General features: G+C 31.3%; 1 protein-coding gene across 9 annotated transcripts in view; it reads left to right on the top strand.

Moving 5' to 3' along the window:
- LOC143069207 (uncharacterized) overlaps window positions 1-15,465 on the top strand; it is a 77,801-nt gene that overhangs the window by 11,275 nt on the left and 51,061 nt on the right. For 7 of the 9 annotated variants that reach the window (XM_076243728.1, XM_076243727.1, XM_076243726.1 and 4 more), the window contains exon 2: window positions 4,984-5,097. In XM_076243728.1, the coding sequence (XP_076099843.1) occupies window positions 4,984-5,097 (114 nt within the window). Of the gene's footprint in view, window positions 1-967; window positions 1,278-4,983; window positions 5,098-9,484; window positions 9,632-15,465 lie in introns of those variants that run through there. The other 2 variants (XM_076243725.1, XM_076243732.1) reach the window with 2 other exon arrangements.

Here is a 15,465-nt window from a genome sequence, read left to right as displayed (position 1 = left end):
TTAAGTTTAGTAAGTGTGTGAAGTTTGAAGAAAATCCATGACCATGTGTGCCACACTCCCTATATCAGAGTTAAAATAGTTACAGAGAACCAGTATTAAAGATCAAAATTTTAAATTGCATAAGATCTTAAAAGGTTTTGATACATGTAAATTTATGCTACCAGCCAACATCTAATATAATAATGTTGATAATCATTGGATAAAGAAAAGTCAATTTAAAAAATTAGATTTTAAAAACACTTTTAAAAAATCTATAAAAGAGATTTGCAAAATAAATGATTTGTAAAAGTAATTCATATGGTAATAGACAACCTTGTAAAAATTCACAAGACAAAGAGGCCCCACTATTGAATAAAGGGTTAAAAACTGGACCAGAGAAATATATTACAATGTTACAATAACTGTAACTAGCTATCAAGTTCTAGAATTGAAATAGTTTTTAAAGCAGTTTTTCACAAAAATATATGAAGGCCATTGGCTACAATTCATGCTTTTGAATATTTCTGTGAGAAAATGTGAAGTTAAATAAATAAGATATAGCAGGTTTATAGGAATTACTATTAATAGGAGGGGCAGTTTGTTCTAGAGTTAAATGGATTATTCAGATTGTGTGTATTGATACAGTTTGGTCCACTTTTCTGTGATAATGTGCCAAGGGACTATTGTTTTTATTAAATCAGTAGTTTGTTATAAATCATTAACAGATCTAGGGGGCCGGTCTATAAATTGCCACGGGAGATGCGAAAAAGAAGTTCACCGGTACATTTGTAATATTAAGCTGTTAGGGGAACGTGAGGATTGGTGTTTTAACAATTGTACCTTTATTAAAATTCGTTACATAATTAAAAATAAAGGTAAAAAAACGACAACATTTACATCAATACTGAGTCATTGGTGCAAGCTGTTTACATCTAACAAACAGCTGTACAGGTAATCTCTAGTTAGTTATTGGCTTCAGGTATATGGCAGTTTCTACCTGTCCGTTCAACGATACATCCCTCAATGAATTCTCAGGATAATATCGATATAGATCATCTTGTCAACAAATATGTGGTCAGTTTGGAAAGATACTGAAAAAGACTTTTATTATATACTAAATATACCATAATGACATGATTTATAGGACAGTTTGTCATATTTGGAAAAAATAATGATGAAAAACAATGAATTTTAAACATACAAATAGCCATTCCAATATTTTTGCCATACATGGTCATTTACAATTCAAACTGTTGACCAGGATTTATTTTGGCGGAGATTCAGAATTTTCTTCAGAGGTGAGGATAAAAATTTTCTTTGTTTTTTGATTTATTTTATTGATTTGAAGAAACATGTGCAAGTTGTCAGAAGTACGTCACATGTTTCATGTAATAAGAGTATATAAAATAAAATCAGTTGTCTCAATATTTTTGATTTTTTTATGTGAATTTCATCTTTATTAGAAATAGTGTAAGGTTAGTCCATATTGACATGCCATACAATACAAATTTAAACTAGAACAAAGGACTACTTGCTAAAATCACAACATATTGACAAGGGGATGGGGGAAGTCTTGTCTGGAATAGAAACTTAAAGATTGCTTGTATTATCTGGTTTATAAAACATGGTGGCTGAAGTGGCACCTTCAGTTCATGTTGGTTTATCAAACGTGGTGGCAGCAGGGGCACTTCAGTTCCTGTTGGTTTATAAAACATGGTGGCACTTTAGTTCCTGATGGTTTATAAAACATGTTGGCTGCTGTGGCACTATAATTCCTGTTGTTTGGTTTATCAAACATGGTGGCAGCCGTGGCACTTCAGTTCCTGTTGGTTTATAAAACATGGTGGCACTTTAGTTCCTGATGGTGAAATTTTATCAAACATATGGGATGCAGTGGCACTTTAGTTCCTGTTGGTTCATCAAACATGTGGGATGCAGTGGCACTTTAGTTCCTGTTGGTTCATCAAACATGTGGGATGCAGTGGCACTTTAGTTCCTGTTGGTTTATAAAACATGGTGTCAGCAGTGGCACTTCAGTTCCTGTTGGTTTATGAAACATGGTGTCAGCAGTGGCACTTGAGTTCCTGTTGGTTTATGAAACATGGTGTAAGCAGTGGCACCCTAGTTCCTGTTGGTTTATAAAAAACATGATGGCTGCTGTGGCACTTCAGTTCCTGTTGGTTTATAAAACATGGTGGCAGCAGTGGCACTTCAGATCCTGTTTGTTTATCAAATAATGTGGCTGCAGTGGCACATTTGATTGCATTGCATTTAACATTTATAGAATGGCAAATCTAATTTTTGTAATACTGATATAAAAGATCTGCTCAAACTGATTGAGGGACCTTAAATTATTTTTATGCCCCCACCATAATGTACATACCGGGTACGTCCAAAAATGATTTCCATTCTTCAAAATTATGTTTGCCTCAACCAAATGTTATGAAACTTATACATATTACTTATTACCACAAAACTTAGATCAAGTACTAATTTGGGTAGCTTCACTTTTACCGTTCTTTAGTTATGTACCTTTATAACTTTTTATGATATGCAAAAAGGGGGGATCATCTGTGTCCCATGGACACATTCCCCATTTATTTATTTTCATTTAAGCCTACTGGAATTTTCTTTAAAAACTAACAATTTCCACAGAAATATTTTTAGTTTTATGCTGACTCAGCTAATAGTGGCATATATTTAAAAACAGTTTTAGTTTTCAGTGAAATTTAAAGCACATGCATTATACATTGTAACACTATACCCTGGATCAGTTACAAAAGATTTTAATTCAGTAAAAACGACATACTCTAAACTGATGACCCAAGGTTAAGCAAAAATGATTAGATGGGTATAAAGTATATTAGACAGCAACCCTGAAAGTAAATGCAACAAGTCAACAAAATATTGTTTCAAGAATGGCCCATTGTCTTAACCTTACATAAAGCTTTAAAAAGTCTAGAATCCAAACAAGGTGTCAATAAATTTAACAGACTACCAAACATTTGTCATCAACCACAAATTCTTATAAGACACACTAAAGTATAGCAAAACACAGCTACCAACACACCAACATGTGGCGGGCTAGTACTAGGTTTAAGGACTAAACCTTCCCAAAGTTTGATTTGAATTCTATCCTACAAGCTTAATTGTCCTGGTATTTGCTGTGGCAGCTGTGCCTTTTACAGTCAAATCAGAAAAACTAGATAATGTACTGAACCATTTTAGATGTCATTTAAAGCCTTTAGATAGCAAATGTAACAAGTGTATCTTAAAAAATCAATATGTAATTTTTAATTGATATTTTTTTAAGAACTCTCAATTTACTTGCATTAAAACAACTTATTGATTCCATTCTGCTAAAGAAGGGAAGTTAATTGTTACATAAATACCAGTGGCATACTAATATGAACTTATGAAGAGTAAAATGATTCATGGTACTTATTATCAATGATAATATCATTTAGTACCATACTATGGTAGACCGTTAGGATAGTTCCATTCTAGAAATGCAGCTATGCATAAAATTATAACCACTCCCTGGCAATAAATAGTTATGATCCTGAAAATTCCAGTTTCCAATCAATATTCTATTAGTTTCTAATAAAGCTATGGAAGAGTAGAGTTCAGAATTGTCACTTTAACCAATGGTCAATGAAAATATATTGTTGGAATAACTCTGTATTACTTAATTATTTATGTCTTCAAAATAACAATTATGAAAACATCAATTTTGGTATAACTCTTTGTCAGTAACTTATCCTATTAAAACATATTTTCAAATATTGCATTAAAACTATTTGGATATATATTGAAAATAAAGAGAATGATTTTGTTTGTGTCATTTGAAATGGGTTGCTGTCTCATTGACATATACCCAGATTGAAATAAATGCTCCAATTAACCTCACAGCCAAAATTTGTAAGTTTCAGACAGATATGAAATTTGCATGTTTATTATTCATAACTGTGTATTAATTTTATGTTTGGGAGGAGCAATTATTTGATGACAAGATAAGGGTATCCTTGAAATCTTCCAAATATAAATATTATTACTGGTAGGTAAATTACTGTGACATAATATTAGAGGACTGTAGATCAAAGGTGTTCATTGAACGGTGACATAAAAATAGATAGTTTTTGTCAGTTTCTGATGAATTCTTTTCATTCATGACCTTGTAAGGTCACGACAGTCTTATAAATTCGGGGATACAGTAAGATGGAAAATTAAAAATTAAAATTCTAGACAGGAAATACTTGTGTCTAGTCTCTGGTGCAATCTCTTTTTAAAAGGTTTTCATGTAAATATTCAAAGTACATTACATGCCTCAGTTATTAATAATAATATTTAAGCATACCACCAAAAGCAGGCTTATCCTGTACATTTATATATGATCATAATGAAACCAAACATTTTCATGCCATCAAATTATGCATAATTGGATTTGTATGGTGTTAAAAATATTGTTAAGTTTACTTGATATGTGGTTAAGCTGTTCACATATAGGTATATAAATATAGGTTACTCTTGAAGGGGGAGGACAATCCATCTCAAATGGGAGTCAGATATATAATTAAATTTATAAGTAATCCTCCGAATGTTTAAGTGTGAATATTTTGAAAGATTGGTAATTCGCTTAGACCCAGTCACCTTGACAAATCTCAAACGGGAGTCTGATGTATAATTAAATTTATAAGTAATCCTTGAAAATTTTCATGTGAATATTTAGAAAGATGGGTATTTAGCTTAGACTACATGTAAGTCACCTTGGCAAAATTCAGAGCCAAATATCTTAAGCTTATATACAATTTATGACAAGTATCTTGTTGAATGTTTTTGTTTGTACCAGTTTATTTAAATTAAATTTATTTAAAAATATCTTAAAACAAACATTCAAAGTTTTGATACAATAAGTGTGGACACTATAACATACCTGGTTGTTTTATTTGATAGTATTCAAGCTTCTACTTTTAGTTCCTAGATTTACCTTTTGTGTTTTTACAGGACCCAGAAACAAGTACAGATGACTGGGGTCTGGTGGATGAATGTGGTCAGAGGTACCTCCTACCCAAGACCATGCTGTTTATGGGGAGGGAGGAGTGTGATATAGTTGTCCAGGTAAGATTGACAAGTATATCCTATACAATATAATACAGATGGTATTGCAATAAGAAAAAACAATTAAAAAATTGTAAAAAAAATGAATCAATATATATAACTTACACCCCATATCATAAATATATAAGTTCTTGCCACTGGTGGTTTCACAGTGGTTTCATTGCTAGATATTGAAATCACATTATGTTATGGTGGATTGGTAGTATCTTTATTCTGGTTACCTTAATTATCCTACCTTTCTGACATCCACTTTAGCATATTTTCTCCCTCTTATGGGGCTATTTTGCAATCAATATGTCATTTCATTTCTTCATCACTCAGTTCATCCAAAAAATATTTTGAACTCTGTTCTCAAAAACTAAAAAAACAAAACATCCTGCTTTAACAGACACATTTTTATGGTCCCAAAATATATCTATTGTTGCAGAAAAAAACCCTGAGTATTTACACACCCTTCTTAATCTGACTTTTATTTTCTGGCCCCCCAGTGTGTTGGATAAGGCAATTTACACTGTATTTTGAAATACTTGTACATTTCTAGTCTAAAAAAACTAAAAATCAAATCAACACAGAAATTTCATAGATCTAATTTCAGATGATGATACTAAATTTGGTTAGAGTAAGTTGCAGTGCTTAGGAATTAAAACGTTATGTTTCAATAAAATGACAATAAATTCCACAGATTTTATGAGCAAATAGGGTTTGTCATAAGGATCAACACCACGGTGGGTATGGTTGTCCTGCGAGAGAACGTACTGTGCTGGTGATTTGGTCCTGTCAGGTGCTGGTGGGTCCTGATTCTGTGCTGGTGGGTTTGTTTACATTGTATCAGAACGGCAATAAAACGACTGTTTTGTTGCTTAATTTTTCTCTGATGCGTCATAAGTACTATGCAAAGTATATTACAACAATATTATATTGCAAAAGTCGTACAAGTTCGTTAAACGGAATTGTCCTGACGCTGTGCTGGTGATAAGAAAAACGGTCCTGGTACTGTGCTCCAATGTCCTGGTTCTGTGCCTTTATATTTTAGTTAAAAGAAGCATATATTCAAGATCATTGATGCTGCATAGTTATTGACTAATTAACTGTTGTCTGCTTTCTTGAAATTGACATTGTTGTGAATCTGTTTACTGTTATTATGAGAGAAAAAATACACCTATTTTTTTTTATTTTTTTTTTAAATTAACTGTAATTTTATTTATTGGCCTGTTGATGGAACCCTTCTTGTCCCTTTTAAGATAAGAAAATATGTTAACGATTCTCGGGATTACGATCATTTTGCAAGATTACCAAAATACGTTGTAATTTATACAATACTTATATAATGCAGATGATGTGGTATGTTTGTTGTCAATGGAAAAATTTCCGTAAGAAACCAAAGAAAGTATGTGTTAACAACCATACGTCATCGTACGACCTTCAACAATAACCGATAAAAAAAAAATGTAAAAGGTTTTGCATAAAAATGGAGAGCAAAAATATAGAACAAAGGACTTACTGAGCGTTTGAATCATATGTCTTTAGCAGCTTTAAACACATTTGTTTGTGAACAATTGAGTGCTGACTATAAGAAAGACAATAGTATTGCGGGTTTGCTTGTTTTGGGGTTTTTTTTCGGGGGGGAGGGGGGATGGGGGATAAGTTAAAGCGAGGTTACAGTGAAAGTTTTAAGCTTGGAATAGTTTCCCGTAAGATTTAAAAGTTGTATTTAAAAGAAAAATGTATCTTATAGCTATTAAGAATCACTTGCTGTATCTGTAAGATATTTTCAACATTTCTTTTTTGTCTGAAGGGTTATCAGGTATTTTTTTTTCGAAAACCTAGTACACACACTATGAGGTCATTTTTAGGTAAGTTAAAGTACAATCCTTTCGAAGTAGCCTGGTCCTACAGACAGAAAGATGTGTCATTTGTCGGACTAGTCTACTCTTAAAGTAGGGTAGTTTACATAACTTACAATGACTTTTCTGTTCAGCAAGCAAGATAACCAAAGTAATCCCTTTGTCTACACACTCATTGAAATTGGCTGTAATATTGCAAAAGTTCAAGCGATAGGGGCAAACTTACCAAGTAAAAAAAATATCAAAATGTCTATCTACCTTGCACATTTTAGAAAATTCAGATCAGATAACGAAACTGGGTCCAGCAACATTTATAAGCAATTTAAGATTTTGACCCTCACAGTTTCCATTCACCACAAATATTCTCGTTACAACGAATCATTTAAATACAAAAATACGAGTTGCAGCCTTTGGTTATCTATTTTAAAATAATTGTATACGGATAAAGATATGAAAGGCAGCAGGGTCACCTGGGTGAGGAGTCCATGTCATCTGAAATAAATGCTAAGCATATATCTAGATAGCGACAGATAACCATGACATTAAAAAACTCTCTTCTTTTCGATTTTTTTCGAACAAATTGACACATAAAATGAATTATATAGTATTGTGGAATTTTTAACTTGTGTTCAATTCATTGGTTACACCTTTTACTAGAATAACAATCCTGTCAAGTATGAGCTGGGTAAAATATTTCAGAAAAGAAGATGGAAATGTGAAAGTTTCGGTGCGTCAGGTGCAACAGCATACGAACAGCTAACATGCCTCGTCAGGGTGGAAGCTAAAAAGTCCACGAAAATTTGATTTAAAACCTTTATTCGTTCCAACAAAGTTAATGATATTTTGTTGAGGATTTAACCATCTACGACAACAAGATTTGTTTTTTTAGAATTTACAGCTCTTCTATAAATACATGCAAAGCAAAGCTTCAACGGTTTAAATTGCTTGCTATGATTGTTTTGGATGGTTGTAAACGACAGGTAAGTAGTATGTTTACTATATACTAGAATTTGTTTGGACAATAAACATTAACTTCAATTCCTGTCAGTTTGTATTTGTCCAATCAAATCCCAGTATGTATTGAAACTCCGCCTACCTATTGTTTGAAAATATCCTTGGAGCAAACATAGCAAGCAAGTCAATCAAAGTTATTTTTTGCATGCTTTTAAAGAAGAGTTTTACTATATAATGCAAAGAAGCGTTTAAGTCTTTCGCCAAAAAATACTATCAATTTCTTTTTGTCCTATGTAAACTTCCGTACCATTTCCTTCCATTCATGATCATTAAATTGAACTGTAAAATATTTCTTGGTACCTTCTTAATTCCTTTATAAGTCTTATGTAAACATAATTATGACAATAACTTTTGTGAGCACAAGATTCACTGCACACTTTTAATTAAAGTTCTGCTTAATCAAACATTAAAATGTGAACTTAAGTTTTGAGACTTTTTTAATCGACACGATTGGGATTTTTGCATATGAGAACATGCTTTATCTATTAGTTGAAAATGCGGCTTTGAACTAGCTTTTAGTACCTGTGAGCATTTGTTGTTCAATAATGTGTGTCTTTGTGTTAAATTGTTGTGTTGCTACACCACTGTAACAATGAAGGAGGAAATGGGGGGGGGGGGGTGTGAGTAAGTGGGGAGGGGTATGCGGAGCGCTAACAAACATGTCTATGCAGCATGGGATTTGATCATTGTTGAAGCATCAATGTAAGGGGCATTTAATATCTTAATAAAACTATTTTTATTTCAGATAGTATATATTGTTATCTGATATTGGACGAAAGAGGTTGCCCTGTTATGTAATTGTGTAATATAAGTAACGATCATTTGAAAACACATATTAAACAGCCAAATGGATGCACAAGAGCTAAAATAGGAGTCATAGATCCTATTGACAATAATTATCTGCCTAATTTTATTGATTTTGTAACATTTGTTTCAAATATGAGCAACTTCTTATCCAAAATCACCAGCACCGTATCAGGACCCACCAGCACAATGACAGGACCCACCAGCACAGTATCAGGACATGAATAAATTGAAAAAATGCTAAATTTTAATAAATTGCAATGTTTTTTCACAAAATAGTTTTGTCGTGTGGATTGCGGTATAGAAAGCGGACTCTATGAGCATTTTTGTTTTATTTTTTCAGTTCGAGATTTTCTGAAAATGAGCATTTTTGTGTTACGCTTACTGAAACAGTTTAGAGGGTCAACTTTTTAATGCTTTACATATGAACCCATAAGAAACAAAATTGAAAAATCTCAACTGTTTTTTTCAATTTTTTATGAGTGAAAACGTCAAAAATCATCATTTTCGTCTTTGTTTACATTTTTTCATTGATCACCAGCACCCGTCAGGACCGAATCACCAGCACAGAACATTCTCTCGCAGGACAACCATACCCACCGTGAACACAATGATGGAATGTTCATTTGACATGCCTCCAAATGATTGCCAATATTTACACTTTCTTTCAGTTAAAGTGAAGTTAAATTAGAGTTATTCCCCTTTAAATGATCATATGACCTGACTGTTTTTGTGAATGTAATGTTATGTTTGTGATGGAAACCTGTTCGACCACATGTGCTATTTAAACCGTTAATATTGTTAAAAAAAATATTGGGAGGTTAAATTAGCTAAATATCTGTTCAAAAGGATAAAAAAGTCAAAAATTAAATGTAAGTACGCTAAGGAATTCATTATATTGATTTTCTTCTTCTATAGTTCCAGGATTTAATCATAGAGTCAGAGACCTGAGATATTGGTTTTAAATAAAACATGTTTATTTTTGCATTTACTTCTGTAACATGTGGAAGTAGAAATGATATTCTTATTGCTTGAGGTCAAGTGACAATATTGTTATGATATTTGACATTTTTTATCATTGAAAAACTGTTTTACCTACGTATATTTATGGTAGAAAAATTTAAATTAGATGTAAAGTTTAATGACATAAGTAATATCCTACTGTGAAAAAATATTAAGTTACTTTGTGTAAACTTTATCATAGAAAGAATCAGATTAGTATATGTTCTACATAGATTTTGTCTTTTAAAAAAGATCTTTCAATCTACAAGTTGGAAAATGAGCTTTATGTTCTGTCCTGAGATTTTAAGAGATACACAATGGATATATTTGTACAAACTAAATACAGTTATTTGAGTAAGGTATACACTTTTTTGTGTTCTGATATCAGAATTCATTTGGACACAAATCATTTTCAAGTAGTAACTTGTATCAAATAAATTATTCCATTCATAAATGGATAGAGATCGTATCAGTTATGGGATCAAAATTCCTATTTTATTTAGATTGCAAGGTACTTTTAAAGTCGGGAGATTGGAAACTTAAATAAATTTGTGGTTGTTTAGTAAGTTAAATGGTTAAAATTAAACAGGAAAAATAGACTTTGGTACAAGTCCATATTATATATATATGAGGGTGGAAATGGGGTATCTGATATGATGATTTATTGTAAGCATAACATGTTACTGTGTCTCAGATTCGAGTTAGGAGCCTCATTAGTTTTTCCTTTTGAGGAATTCAGTGTTGAATGAAGATCTTTGATAATCTCTGTTAAATTTATTAACTTTCTGTCTAGACATTGAATGATTTAGGGCTTGAAATATTGAATAGACCTCTGTCTATTACCAAAGACTCTTAAGCACCAGATGTCTTTTGGTTTCTTGTGTTGTTGGTTTGTTGGTTTGCTGATTATATGGTATATGCAACACTGTGATCCCCATATTTCCTTTATAATTCACAAATAAAATGTTTTCTACAAGTCTCAAAACTACTCTTAAAAAAGCTAGATGTGTTGTCTCAAAATTTATCATCATTATCTACTCTATTAATTGCAGTAACAGTACGAGCATTCATGAAAAGGTTGAATGATATCAGGTGCTTTGGGAGAGCTATTTGTTCAAGCCAAATATTCTGAATAAAACTTCTTGGAGTTCTACATGAACCCAAACCCATCCTGTTAAGAAAAGACTGTATGAAGCCATGTTTCAAGACTAGTCGCCCACAATGTTTGGACAGAACAATTAAAACGAATGAATTACTATTTACAGATACTTCTTTTTTCACACATATTCAAGAGTGTTCCATTCATATCTTTGAAGTACATGTATAGAAACGTGTATTATGATTCTGTTACCGTCTACCCCACCCATTACTACTGTTTGCATAAGACCATGTATTGAAAGAATTTATTTCCTAAGTCAAACTTGTTGGATAAACATACATGGTTTTCACGTTATGTATATGTATATATTTATCTTTAAGACCATTTAAATTATTGTCAATTTATTTATCAAGGAAAGTTTTTTATTATTCAAATTAAATAAGCATACAACACACAAAGGATAGGTTAAAATAAATGTATTCCATTTAAGCCAGCTTTAAATTTCCATTATGGTTTCTTTGTGCCAAGTAGTTAATGGTGTCAGGATGATTAAATAGAAAGATACCTTGAGGAACTGTTCAGAGTATTAACATTTGATTTTAGTAGATGAACTATATATGCAAATATAGAGCAGTATAATAAAAGATCTTTTCTTTTGCCTTGGGGTTTGTTGGTGCATGTATTGATTTTTTTTGTCTTAAATGAATAAACCATATCAATGTTATCCCATTTATTTTGAACTAGAAAACACTTTTTTTTTGTCATATTGTCTAGAACTATAATATATCGATATGTATGAAATATTTGCCAATGGAGGTTAATCAAACTCATAGCAATCATACTCCTGATCTATTTCATTGATCATTTTATTTTTCATTTATTTTGAAAAAGTTTTCTTTTATTAGATTATTTCTGTCATATTGTCTAACGCTATAAGTACATTCATAAGCATGAAATTTGTCACTGGAAGCTTAGGCAAATGACAATGAATCATACTCTTAATTTTATATTTCTTTGGTCATTTTCTTTTCCATTTATTTTGAAATGCTATATTCCCAGTCCTACTAAGTTATACCAAAAGTATTTATATGAATATGCATGAGATATTTGCCACTGGAGGTTACCCAAACAACAATCAATCATACTGTTGATTTTATTTGATCAGTTATTTAACTGGATTACCTTGTCTTCTATTAAGGACGTCAAGTTTTCTAATTGTCTGTCTCTCCATTAGTTTGTCTGGTTCTGAGTTTTATCCCCATTCTTGTCTTCTTAGCACTTTTTCGTCTTGTACATCTTCACAAGTCCTTAATGGATTATAAGCAAATAATTAGATTACAAGGTACTAACAAATTTAGCACTTGCAGTATGAAGTTTGGTGCTTTCAGAAGGAGACTTGGATTTCATTTGTCCCTTTCCAGCTGCTATGTGGTCATTTGTGTAGACATCTGATGTAGAATTGTAAGAACTTGAAGTTGGAGCTGTGATATTGTGAATATTAGGAAATATTGAAACACTTTTTAAAATGTCCCTACTGACCCTAGCTTGAAATAGATGTACGGAATACTAGACCCTCCTCTTTAATTGAATTTTCAAAAGATGTGTAAATAAAATTGTTACAGTCATATGGCTTCTCCTGGTAAAAAACGACCAAATGATTTACAACATTAGAAATAAAGAAGCTACATGTATGGTTCCATTTTCCACCCAAATTGCTAATTTGGATATTCTTTAATGTCTCTTTTGGTCTTTTTAATTATTCAAGTTTTTTTTACATCAAAAAACATATTTGGGTTTCGACATTCCCAATGAAAGTAATATCCTGAGAATCACACTCCAGACACTCTAAATTAACAAAGTGTTATTTTCGTTTTACTGACAGACATTTGGAATAAATTGGTAGATAGAATGATGCATATTGCCAATGTCAATCAAAAACTATTGGTAGTTGCAAATTGAGTTTTAATAGTAATGCACTGGTAGGACAAGTAAATTATCAAAAAAATAAATTGATGCTGAAACTTTAAGAAAATATTACTACTAAAATCTTATTTACCATTGTCAGATATTGACATTAAGAAGATGAATTACTCTTTGTCAGCTTCTTGTATAATAAATTTAAATCAATATTACAATAGAATTCACTTTATTTTCTCTAAAATTCAACACGTTTTTCAGCTCTTATCCATAGAAATTAATTTCGTACATTTATTTGTGGAAACCTACAAACTTCAGATCTATGACAGTCCTGACATTAAGATAAACTACCAAATTAACTACAGGTGTTAAAGATTCTTGTTTTTTTTGGTTAAATCCTGTCTGTTCTGACAGTTATATTTTAAAAATACATTAAAGTTCTAAAAAAGTTTGCAAAAAAGTGAAAAGGAAATCATCAATTGTCATTAGTTCACTTTAAATGTTTGTTTTGAGGTCAGAGTTGAGTTCATTTTCAGAATCTAGAAATTAAAAAAATAGTTTAGACATATGGCTGACTTCATTGATATGATTTTACAAAGTTCTCAAAATTGGTATTTCTTAATTCTTTATTTTAGCCCAGATTTTTAGCTTTTTTTACAACTTATTTATTGGTGTATGAATACTTACAATATAGGACACACATCAACTGTGGGACAGATTCTTGGGTCAGCCAGGAATAGCAATTAGGTGTATTGCAATATTGACCAACAAACTTGGCTTGAAACAGAAAACTAAATAGTGTGTAATAAGAAAACAACTACTGGCATTAATCTGAAATTCTTTGGCTATCGAATTGTCTTTTTGGATTTGTTGAGGTTGTGGGACTTTGGAGATCACTCCATATATAAAACTAGGAAATCGATGTGCCTCTTTAGAATTGGTATTTATCAATGTTTTTCAGCTTTCACATTTATTTTCTAAAAAGAGAACTATATGTCTCTTCATTTAGTATCATATCCATTTCATAATCATCTCTGGAAATCTGAAATGTGTCTAAGCTTAGCTAAACCCCTTGCTACAAAACATATGTATAAATTGTGTCCTCACGGAACTCTACCACTAATAAACATGTTCATATTACATAATGTTTTGTTGTTGCAGGGAGAATTTTTGGATTTAGATCAAAACTACTTAAACTTGTGAATTTGCCTAAAATACAGAGAGAAAATTCCTATGCTGCAGTAAGGTGGTTCACATATACACTTGTATACAATATTAATTATCAGTCGAGCACTGACTTCTGACCTAACAACTATGATATACATACTACATGTTTATTACTTGTTTACTATCTAATTATTATTGCATGACATAGTTATTCCATTTTCTTTCTGGCATGATTTTTTTTTTTATTTTTGTGAAATTTGGCAGTACCTTCTTGAACCTTATCTTGATGAGATAAGACTTTGTTTTTTTAAATGTCTGATTCAGTTTTCACTTTTTTTAACTGCATATTGAAGAATATACAATACAGTCTTTGTCAAAACATTTTTACTTTTTGAAAATGAACAGAAACAAGTGCCAAGAATTTCTTCACTTTTCTAAGATATGTACATGATGTAAATGGGGAGCATCATTTAATACAAAAAAGGGTACAATGAAAAAGACATCAAGCAAGTATTGAACATTGTAAATTTTACACAAGAACAACTTAATTGGGGCCATGAAGTTATAATATATTTTGATGAAAAGTTCGAAATAAGGAATCCTTCAGAAAATGCACTTTTTTAGAGTTACCTCCCCTTAAAATGCCAATTTTAAAAAAAGATAAAAACAACCAAAAATAATTAACATTTGCAAAAATATCAATATTTAGGAGTTATATTCTTATAAATTGGTACTTTTAAATGAAAATGTACATTAAACATCTGCATTCCTGCATCAAATTTTGACAACTTGATGGAAAATCTGGACTTTTGATTCTCTGTTTTTTACAATCCAAGATGGAGGAAGACACCCATACCACCTTAACCTAACAAATTGTTTTGCAATTGCATTGATTGGTGGGTTCAGGTTAATTTATCAAGAACTATACATAAATTTTTGAAAGTCTACATTTGATTTGTTACAATAGAATGAAGGCATAGATTTGTAAGAATGAAGACAGATTTCACAAATTACAAGAAAATTTGTTGACACATTTATTATTTGTGATGTAAAGATAGTGATCTTTGGGATTCAAGAAAAGAGATTGCACAATATATCCAACAGTCTGAATCCATCATGTGTCATTTGGTAGAAAGAATATATTGTTACAATTGTCACATGCATATACAAAGTTACATTTTCAATGATTTTTTAATTCTTCACTGTATGTATTATACAAGGCTTGCATACATGTATATAGGTCACTGTCATTATATAATTTTACTTGTAACTAACATCACTTTTATATTACTGTAACATTGGCATACTCAGTATAGCATCTTCCAATGTGTTATATTTAGTTATTATATAAAGTCCAAATTTTTGTAGGTTCCTTTTACTTTATATTAAGTCTTTGGGTTTTGACTTTTAACTAAAAATCTCACTGGGACATTACATCAAATTACATTAGTAATGATAATAAGACAAAAATCAAATGACTCAAATGACAGATAAGATAGAATGATACCAATTATTGACTTT

The sequence above is a fragment of the Mytilus galloprovincialis genome, chromosome 3, assembly GCF_965363235.1.
Source record: "Mytilus galloprovincialis chromosome 3, xbMytGall1.hap1.1, whole genome shotgun sequence".
NCBI lineage: Eukaryota > Metazoa > Mollusca > Bivalvia > Mytilida > Mytilidae > Mytilus > Mytilus galloprovincialis.
This window is presented reverse-complemented; position numbering and strand designations above follow the sequence as displayed.